The sequence below is a fragment of the Cyprinodon tularosa genome, unplaced genomic scaffold (assembly GCF_016077235.1).
Source record: "Cyprinodon tularosa strain WSP-4 unplaced genomic scaffold, ASM1607723v1 ctg81, whole genome shotgun sequence".
Classification (NCBI taxonomy): Eukaryota; Metazoa; Chordata; class Actinopteri; order Cyprinodontiformes; family Cyprinodontidae; genus Cyprinodon; species Cyprinodon tularosa.
In genome coordinates, this window is record NW_024039574.1 from 2,051,434 (window position 1) to 2,061,910 (window position 10,477).

A 10,477-nucleotide genomic window follows, 5' to 3' on the forward strand; every position below is an offset into this window, starting at 1 on the left:
ATTCTGTTAAGCATACTTTAAGTTTCTTAGTATGTATGAGCTTGAGTTATTTCTGTAACAACTGTTTGGGGTTTCATTATGTCTCTGTCTGAGAAGCATATGCTGGGAGACAAGAATACAACATTTAGTTTTTAACAAGTGTATTACGTACATCCTTACATTAGGCAAGATTATGATCTTGGCTCTACATGGTTGTGTTCTACTGTCTGTCCATACAGTATGATGATTCGATAAAAGACATGAACATATTTCCTTGACCAGATTTCACCTTGATTGGGTGCATTTTTTAAATATTTGTTACTGTCAGGGAGGCTACCATACCGGTTTAGTTTTTGATAAACAACATATCTTAGCTGGTTCTTTTAAGATCTCCGCCCATTGCTCTACTTTGGCAACACATGACTTTGAATGCTTAGATTCAGATCAAAGGGTTTAAAGGTATGTCTAAAAGCTCATACACCTCATTCACTGCAGCAGAAGACTAGAGTGCTGTTTCATTCACAATGAAAAAGTCTTTTTTTCTAAGGGGAAAGGTTGAACAGACAGGAGTTCAGCTGGACCATGGAAAGTTCTCTTGTTCCATCTGTTTGGACTTACTGGATGATCCAGTGACTACTGCCTGTAGACACAGCTACTGCATGAACTGTATTAAAGACCACTGGAAGGGAGAGGACCAGAAGGGATCTTACAGCTGTCCTCAATGTAGAGAGACCTTTATGCAGAGACCTGTCTTGAGGAAAAACACCCTATTAGCAGAATTAGTGGAGGACCTGAAGAAGATTGGACTTCCAGTTGCTCCCGCTGATCAATGCTCTGCTGGACCCGATGATGTGGCCTGTGATGTCTGCACTGGAAGGAAGAAGAAAGCTGTGAAGTCCTGTCTGGTTTGTTTGGTGTCCTACTGTACGAATCACCTTCAACCTCATCATGATGTCAATCAGCTTAAGAAACACAAGCTTGTGGAGCCCTCCAAGAAGCTGCAGGAAAACATCTGCTCTCGTCATGATGAGGTGATGAAAATCTTTTGTCGTACTGATCAGCGATGTATCTGTTACCTCTGCTTGATGGGTAAACATAAAGACCACGATACTGTCCCAGCTGAAGCAGAAAGAACTGAGAAGCAAAAGGAACTTGAGTTGACTATGCAACAAAACCAGCAAAAAATCCAAGACAGAGAGAAAATTTTGAAGTTGCTTCAACAAGAGGTGGAATCCATCAATGCCTCTGCTGATAAGTCAGTGCAGGAGAGTGAAAAGATCTTCACTGAGCTGACCGTTCTGATCCAGAAGAGAAGTGTTGATCTGAAAGAGCAGATCAGATCCCAGCAGAAAACAGAAGTGAGTCGAGTCAAAGAGCTTCAGGAGAAGCTGGAGAAGGAAATCGCTGAGCTGAAGAAGAAGGATGCTGAGCTGAAGCAGATCGCAAAAATGGAGGATCACAACCAGTTTCTGCAGAGCTACATCTCCCTGTCAGAGTCCACACACCCACCCAGCATTAACGTTCATCCAGTGAGCTACCTACAGGATATCACAGCCGCTGTGTCCCATCTCAGGGACAAACTACAGCACATCCTGAGTGACACTTGGACAAACTTCTCACTGACACTCAATGAGGTGGATGTTTTACTGTCAGAACCTGAACCAAAGACCAGAGCTGACTTCCTAAGATATTCACAAGAAATCACTCTGGATCCAAACACAGCAAACAGTTATTTGTTATTATCTAAAGAAAATAGAAAGGCAACTTTAATGAAAGAAGAACAATTTTATTACGATCATCCTGAGAGATTCATTGATAATCTTCAGGTCTTGAGCAGAGAGAGTCTGACTGGTCGTTGTTACTGGGAGATTGAGTGGAGAGGAGAAACAGTCGAAACAGCTGTTTCATACAGGACTATCAGCAGAGCAGGAGATGAAAGTGACTTTCGATACAACGACAAATCTTGGTCTTTATTTTGTGACAAACACATTTACACATTGTATCACAACAGAGTAAAAACTCAAGTGTCTGGTCCAGTTTCCTCCAGAGTAGGAGTCTACCTGGATCACAGAGCAGGTATTCTGGCTTTCTACAGCATCTCTAGTACCATGATTCTCCTCCACAGTGTCCAGACCACATTCACTCAGCCGCTACATGCTGGAGTTGGGTTATACGAGGATGGAGACTCAGTCGAGTTCATTACAAGACAAACATGAGTGAATTCAGTTCAGATATTTAGAATGTGTACTTTTTTTTTTTTTAGATTATATCGCTATCCATTATTATTACTGAGTGCTCATTGTTAGATTATTTCTTCACTAGTCAGAGGCCATTAAGCTTCTTTGTCATCTTGATGTTTGTTGATGTTGGTTTGGTTGTAAATTATATTACTAACATTGGTTCATAAGTGTTTATTATTCTCTTGCAGCAATGACGCGTTATTTCTAAAGCGTTAAACAACAAGGTGTCTTGCTGGTGAAGATTCTCAGTCATCCATGTCATAGTCATTCCAAAAAAGTTAACAAACAATCCACTTCCGCTTCCTATCCAAAAAAGCTTTTTCACTTTAAAATGTCAGAATTAGTGTTGAGTCGGAAGCTTTATATTGTAGCCCAAAAACTTGTTTTGGCTTAGAAAACATGCAAACTGAACCGGATGAACAGGTCCGCTCCTTAGGAATGGGCATTCATTTCAAACTCTATAAAGCCTTGAACTCAACGCTATTTCTGACATTTTGAATTGAAAAAGCTTCCTGGATGGGAAGCAAAACATCTTCAAACTTGGAGACAAAATCCAATGGATTTTTTTTGTTGTACTTTTTTCAAACAAGGTGTCTTAAAATTAATTGCACAGATGCAGTCCAAAACGGCAAACTATTGTTTTGAGAAACTGTACTTAATGGTAAAAATGTGGTAAATTATTACATTGTTAAGGCCCAATTCTAAGCTTCTAAGCACATTTATGAGAGGACACGGTTAGTGCTGCAGTTTTGTTGTGTACATGTATATTTAGTAGTATTTCATGAAGTATATGGGTTACTATAAAGTGTAACAGTTATGTTTTCAGCCACCAGATGGTGCTCATGTTCTTTGGTAAATGAATTATTGCTAGTAATGCAAACCTTAACAATATTCAATGTTACGCTACATAAAAACACAAATAATTGCAATATGATCTATTTTATTTAACGGTACTGGAAAGGCATAGGTCAGATAAATATAATAAAATGCCTCGTAAATGCATTCTAGGAAGAGACTGTCAAAGATAAAAAAAGAGTGCAATAATTGAATGTAATAAATTAAAATGAAAAGTTGTATAAACGAGGAAAAGGAAATGTTTTGTTTATGAGTTAAATTATATCTTTAATCTGTATATTTTGTAGCATTCACATTAAGGCTGTTTATTAGGTACACCTTGTGTATCTAATAAAGTACCATGGAGTAGAAGCAGTATTTAGTTCCTACTGTAGGCAACACTTATCTGGAACAAACTCCCAGAAAAAGTGCTGAAAGCCTGAGTTCTTTGTCAAAGTTAAAAACCCTGTGTTGACTGTACCACTAGTTTAAGTTAGCATTTTATTGTGTTTTCTTGTATCATGTTTTTATCTTTATTTGCTTTTATTTTGATTTGATTTTTCTTTATATTTTATTTTCTAATTAATGTGAATCACTCTGAATTGTCCTATTCAAATAAACTTGCCTTTCCTTGCCTTGTATGCACCGGGTTGGAACACCTTTTAGCCTCACAACGGCCTTAAACCTTCAGGGCATAGATTCAACAGTCACTGCAAATGCTCCTAATAAGTTTTCGGTCCATATTGACAGGATAGTATTGTTATTTGAGTACAGTGAACTAGATGTGTTTAAGAAACCAGTCTAAAATGATTCACACTTCATAACATGGAGCATAACCCTGCTGGAAGTATCCATCAGAAGACCCAAAGAGGACCAAGAAATGATCTCCCACACCATTACACTGCTAGCCACAGCCTTAACCTGTCATGATCTTGGCACTGGATGACTGGATTATTGGTTTAGTTCATCCATCTGCTTAGCTCCGCACAGATTTCATTATCACTCATCAGATCCCCCTTTTCCAGTTCCTATTTAAACTGCTTGGTCCCAGCCATCGGTACCAGGTCATTCGAGCCGTAGGTGAGAGTTCTTTAGCGTATGCAGTGTGTTATTCCGATTGCCTTATCCTGACAAAGTTTCTGCTTCTGGACATCTGAGTTTGTCTGTCCCTGTTCTGATATGTTTGCCTGACCTGTCTTCGGACTTCCTTTGGATTCTGCCTGCTAATGTCCTTTGATCCGTCTCTTGACCCTGGCTTGGATTTCCCTTCGGAACCTCTTCGCATCTCAGATCTTCTGGCCTGGATGTCTGCTTCCTCATCAACACCGGCTTTGGATTCTCCTTCCAGATACTTCTGCTCTTCCTGGTCTGCTGACTTCTACTCGTCTGTGTGCTCTGCAGCACCATTGATTCTACTCCTGAAGCTCTCTGTGTGGCTTCCATCGGATGCTGTGGGAAATCATCTAATTTTAAGAGCTTTCTAACTACCTTCTTTTAGTCATTCTGCACCGTGCTACTTGGAGATATTTTCCATCATAGGATCCTTTATGAACAAGGGCCCTGATCTACCCGGAATAAACATGGTTTTCTATATCTGACCATGATGATTTTACAACAGATGTTTATAAAGCTTGAAAGAGCAACTTAAAAGACACCAAACCTTTGGTTTGGTTAAAAAACCTTAATTTAACTTCCTGAGATCAACAGTGAAATAACTCCCCCTACTGCTGCATTGTCTTTGCTCTCTCTCCTTCAGATCAAAACATTTAGAGGTGGGTCTAACTGATCCCACGCCTGATTCGCTGCAGCAGCACGTGACATTTAGAGCAGAGTTCTGTTTTGTGTGAAAACGAAACTCAAAGTTACTCCCGCCAAGAGGTGAAATGGCACAGACAGGAGTTCAGCTGGACCCAGAAAAGTTCACTTGTTCCATCTGTTTGGGCTTACTGGAGGATCCAGTGACTACTGCCTGTGGACACAGCTACTGCATGAACTGTATTAAAGACCACTGGAATGGAGAAGCCCAGAAGGGATCTTACAGCTGTCCTCAATGTAGAGAGACCTTTATGCAGAGACCTGTCTTGAGGAAAAACACTGTATTAGCAGAATTAGTGGAGGACCTGAAGAAGATTGGACTTCAAGCTGCTCCTGCTGATCAATGCTCTGCTGGACCTGATGATGTGGCCTGTGATGTCTGCACTGGAAGGAAGATGAAAGCTGTGAAGTCCTGTCTGGTTTGTTTGGTGTCCTACTGTACGAATCACCTTCAACCTCATTATTATGTCAATCAGCTTAAGAAACACAAGCTTGTGGAGCCCTCCATGAAGCTGCAGGAAAACATCTGCTCTCGTCATGATGAGGTGATGAAAATCTTTTGTCGTACTGATCAGCGATGTATCTGTTATCTCTGCATTATGGATGACCATAAAGGCCATGAAACGATCCCAACTGCAGCAGAAAGAATTAAGAAGCAGAAGGACCTCGAGATGAGTCAACTGCAGACCCAGCTGAGAATCCAGGACAGAGAGAAAGATGTGAAGTTGCTTCAACAAGAGGTGGAAGCCATCAATGCCTCTGCTGAGAAGACAGTTAAGGAGATTGAAAAGATTTTCACTGAGCTGACCGTTCTGATCCAGAAGAGAAGTGTTGATCTGAAAGAGCAGATCAGATCCCAGCAGAAAACAGAAGTGAGTCGAGTCAAAGAGCTTCAGGAGAAGCTGGAGAAGGAAATCGCTGAGCTGAAGAAGAAGGATGCTGAGCTGAAGCAGATCGCAAAAGTGGAGGATCACAACCAGTTTCTGCAGAGCTACATCTCCCTGTCAGCGCGCAATGAGTCCACACACCCACCCAGCATCAACGTTCGTCCTCTGAACTACTTTGAGGATGTGACAGCCGCTGTGTTGGAGCTCAGAGATAAACTACAGGACATCCTGAGTGACACATGGACAAACATCTCACTGACACTCAATGAGGTGGATGTTTTGCTCTCAGAACCACAACCAGCACCGAAGACCAGAGCTGACTTCTTAAAATATTCAAAACCAGTTAATTTTGATCTGAACACTCCAAACAGATATCTGTTTTTATCTGAGCGAAATAGAAAAGCAACTTTATCAACAGTAAAGCAGTTTTATCTTGATCATCCAGAGAGATTTACTGATAGGCTTCAGGTGCTGAGCAGAGAAAGTCTGACTGGACGATGTTACTGGGAAGTGGAGTGGAGAGGGAAAAGAGTAGATCTGGCAGTTGCATACAAAAGTATCAGCAGAGCAGGAAATGAAAGCGACTTTCGCTACAATGACAAATCCTGGTCTTTATACTGTAACACAGAAGGGTGTTTATTTTGGCACAATAGATGTAAGACATTCGTGTCAAGTTCAGTTTCCTCCAGAGTAGGAGTCTACCTGGATCACCGAGCAGGTATTCTGGCTTTCTACAGCATCTCTAGTACCATGACTCTCCTTTACAGAGTCCAGACCAGATTCACTCAGCCGCTACACGCTGGAGTTGGTTTTTATGAGGATGGAGCAGTTAGGTTGATTGTACTGAAATAGACAAAAATGAAATCAGGTAAAACCCTGTAGAAGACTTGTGTTACAAATATGCAAGTTTATGTTGTACCATTTCAATGATTACTTTTGCTTGGACGGACTGCACTGGTGTTGTGACAAAGAAATTATTGGCATGTCTTCATTTATATATATATATATATATATATATATATATAGCTTTGGCCTTTTTCCTTTATATCTCCCTGTACTTTTAACCTCAACATGTATCTTACTGCCGACCCCCTAGTAAAATATGTTCTTTCCAAGGTAACACTTAGTTTGGGAAGGAAAAGTATTCAAGTAGTTCTTCTCATACATGGTATTAGCTACAGAATGAGCTAGATTAGGTTGTCTGAGCAGTTTAAACAAACGCTAAACATTTTAAATAGTCAAGATCTGAATGTATATAATTGATTTTACTACCTTGCTGAATATATTTTTTATTTTATTTTCCTAATTTTCACTTATAATCATTTCATAATCAATGTTGTGATCTCAAAAGTTTCACAATATGAGTATTTTTATGTATAGTGCCTTTAATTTCTGTTTTTTGTTTTCTAGATCACCCTTGTGAATAAAAGTTTGCCTGAACTGGTCATTCCTAAATAAATTAGTTAATCATAAAAGGTCTGTTATTGCATGCTCAAACAAGAACTGGAGGACAGCACTTTGCTGCTACCTACTGGCCAGAGTTTATCCTAACAACATGTAGAAAAAGGTGAAATCCAATGTTTATTTGTGTTCTTTCGGCTGTCTCCTTATTCAGTGGTGGCCACAGTAAGTCATTATGATTAGCAAGTCAGCTTCGTTTAAGTTTTAATGCTCAATGCTTTCCTGACGCAGCAGGGATTCGAATGAATAACAAGTTATAATATATTTTTTAAAAAGTTAACTCATTTTGATAAGTGAGACACATTAAATAGATTGTTTATATCCTCATCTATTTTTTAAGCCATAAGTATGTCAGTTATGATAATTTGTCATTTATAGCCAATAAGAGCACATTTCAGATTATAACATTACCATATAGAACCAAAAACAATACGTAATGCTTAATAATGTCATGTTTTAAATACTGAAAATAATTGGACCATGATCTCCGACTTCTGAAATGATTGTTTAAGGCCCTGAAAGTAGAACCCTGGAAAAGTGTCCTGTAAGGTCTGTGAATTCTAGAAAGCATTCAATAAGTTCCAGAAGCGACTTTTTTAAGCTTTATTACAGACACAGGAATCTAGTCTATAGTAGTAACTCTGGAAGTCCTTCAGTTCAGGAATATAACCTTTAAGGTCTCTAACAGAAACATATGGAATGGGTTACTTTAATATAATTATTATTCTCTCATACTGTAAAAAGAAAGTACAAACCACCCAATTTATTTCTATCAGGAATGTATTATGTGTTTTCTTTGTTCCATTTTGCCAATAAACGAGAAATGAAATGATGAAATCTATGAAGTGTTGCACTCTTGATATCAGTTTTATATAATCCTACACTGTGTACTGTGAAGTCTCACAAAACAACATGGAATTAACCTCAAATTAGAGGAAGTCATGCTTTTGTTCACTAGCTCTGCAAGTTTTAGCTAAGAATGTGTCATAGTGGAAGTTTGAGAAACTTTTTTGGTAAAATCAGCCAAATTTTTAACTGTCAATGAAAATCACTTTAAAAGACCACTTCAGATTAATTTATTTTTGATATTTATTTCTGTTATTTATTATAACATACCTGCATATATCCTAATGGTTTCACTGCTGTAACCGTACCATACCACAGAGGCGCCTGTGTGTGCATGTGTTTATCAACAGCCACATCTGTCAGGTCTGAAGCATCCACACAGACCTCTTCTGTTCCTGCAAAGCGGCTCTTCTGGGCTTCATTCATTTGCTCTCACAGAGAAGTGTTTTGCTCTGCTCAGACACCTTCTCTGAATGAATGTGTCTGCCTAGCTAACAACTTCCTGTGGCCGGCTGCAGACATGTTTTTACAGCTCGTGGTGACGGACACAAAGCCTTCTTTGAGATGTGGAGTCTAAGAACATGCAGCAGAGGAACACAGGAGATGAGAGGTCACCATTCTTGAATTTATTCTCTTCCTTGGAATACATGCCGCTGAAACATTTCATGTTGTACAACTTTTAGATCGTTCACACACAGAAACACATCATTATAAGGTTCTTTCTTTGCCTCTCTGTGATTTTTGTTACATGTTTAAAAACTAAATGCATATCACTTAGTCTAATATTTCTTGGAAAGATTAGGAGTCAGCCCTCTCTTATTAGGGAAATATTTCCAGGTAGTTTTGTACAGATTCCAGAGAGTTTAAAGTCTGGAGGCTTTGCTGTGGTGTTTGTAATTCCAACCTAAAACAAGAGAAAGAAATATACTTAAGACATGATTTTATGCATTTAATATGTGAAAAAAAAAAAACCTTACATGTTCCCGTTGTCCTGATTTTTCTTTACCCACCTAAATGCATCTCAGTTTTGGAACCAGCCGATGACGTAGCTGCAGAGGCCGTGGAAGCTCTTCCAGCAGTACTCTGTAGCAAGGCGTGACACCTTAGATTCAGGTTCCTCTGTGGGGAGCGTAGTGGTCTTCACAGGCTTGAGGGTGCTTTTCTTGCTTTGGGAGCCCTTGCCCAGCTGGGGTTTACCTTTTTGAGGCTTCATAGTGGGTTTGATTTGTGTTGGTTCTGCTGGCTTATTTTGCTCCTGGGCGGGCTTTGAAGGCTTGGGAGCTGAAGTCTTTGGCCATGAGTTTAGAAAAGTCATTTGAGCCTCATCAGAATATTTCCTGCACATATGTGGTCGGTAGATCTTGGCTCCCTGGCAGGAGTTTTTCAGTTTCCGCAGCTCCCACATCATCTGGGTAAAGTAGTGGCGAGGATTGTTGTTGTAGGCTCGGCATTGGGTTGGTTTTCCCTGGAAGTCGCAGTAGTAGGACCGTCCTGTAGTCTGGCTTGGGGCTCTGCAGGACACACGCACACGAGTAAAGTTTCCTGCTACAGACACCGCCATGGTGCATGAGTCCTTTGTCTTGGTGTTGAATCTGATGGTGTCATCCCAGATGTTGGGCTGCTGCTTCTTGCTGTCATTGCTGCTGTCGCTGCTGAGAGCATTTGAGACACAAACAAATGCAACCAGAGGCAGCAGCAGCATCATAACTTTCATCCTGCTTCTCATAGCAAAGTTTGGATCTGACCTGCTGCGGTAACTGCTCTGCTTGCTCCAAAGGTAAAGATAGGAGAGGCTACAGCAGGAAAATGCAACTTTACAAGCTGACGTATGGTTTATTAATGATTGGGGCTTACTTAAACTCCTCCTTCGCTTGCTCACGCAAACATAAGGTACATGTTGCATGTTTAAACCTCAGAAAATGATTGACGAGATGGCTGGTAGGAGGGGAAGGGATGGAAACCACAGGAGGATATGGAGAGCTAATGAAGAGTAAGAGGCGTAAGAGACTTACACATGAGACCAGATGGTGGCATAACAGGAGGACCATTGACCATTGATGAGGAGGAGAGCAGCAGGAGTTTGCCCTCCTTGCAGATTTTATCTGGGTTGTTTTTTTCACTTTTTTACATTTTTAAAATCATTAAACTAATTTTGAAATCGGATCAAAATAGCTTGAGTTTCTTGAAAAGGGTCTTTTCAAGAAACAAAATTGAATTGAAAACAAAAATTGCCAATAAGCACTTGAAATAACTACCCAATGAGTTTTTTTTCTCACAACTCTTTTACCTTATCTTCAAGATTTTCTGCAAAAAAGCCAAAGTCATTGTTCTATAAGTTATGGCAAGTCTTCCAGGGGATGAAGCAATAAAACAACTGCAGATAGTCACACCGCTACCACCATGTTTAATGCGGTC

The 10,477-nt window shown here is 39.9% G+C and overlaps 2 protein-coding genes across 3 annotated transcripts; one reads left to right on the forward strand and one right to left on the reverse strand.

Moving 5' to 3' along the window:
- The first annotated feature begins 405 nt into the window (after window positions 1–405).
- LOC119774393 (tripartite motif-containing protein 16-like) lies at window positions 406–8,046 on the forward strand. 2 transcript variants are annotated; one of them, XM_038271898.1, is made up of 2 exons: window positions 406–1,460; window positions 5,864–8,046. In XM_038271898.1, the coding sequence occupies exons 1-2, from the start codon at window positions 504–506 to the stop codon at window positions 6,605–6,607; spliced, it is 1,701 nt and encodes a 566-aa protein (XP_038127826.1). In that variant the 5' UTR covers window positions 406–503; the 3' UTR covers window positions 6,608–8,046. The 2 variants fall into 2 exon arrangements, with proteins under 2 accessions (XP_038127826.1, XP_038127827.1); XM_038271899.1 differs by lacking the exon at window positions 406–1,460 and having other exon boundaries at window positions 4,915–8,046.
- A 249-nt stretch (window positions 8,047–8,295) lies between these two features.
- fgfbp2b (fibroblast growth factor binding protein 2b) lies at window positions 8,296–9,882 on the reverse strand. The gene is made up of 2 exons (XM_038271900.1): window positions 9,073–9,882; window positions 8,296–8,966 (listed from the first exon to the last, which is right to left on the reverse strand). The coding sequence occupies exon 1, from the start codon at window positions 9,786–9,788 to the stop codon at window positions 9,084–9,086; it is 705 nt and encodes a 234-aa protein (XP_038127828.1). The 5' UTR covers window positions 9,789–9,882; the 3' UTR covers window positions 8,296–8,966; window positions 9,073–9,083.
- Window positions 9,883–10,477: the final 595 nt, after the last annotated feature.

Coding starts and splice junctions, on each gene's coding strand:
- LOC119774393 (XM_038271898.1), top strand. CDS start 504: ATGAAAAAGTCTTTTTTTCTAAGGGGAAAGGTTGAACAGACAGGAGTT. Junction 1,461..5,863: donor ACCAGTTTCTGCAGAGCTAC/ATCTCCCTGTCA, acceptor CTGCAGAGCTAC/ATCTCCCTGTCAGCGCGCAA.
- fgfbp2b (XM_038271900.1), bottom strand. CDS start 9,788: ATGAGAAGCAGGATGAAAGTTATGATGCTGCTGCTGCCTCTGGTTGCA.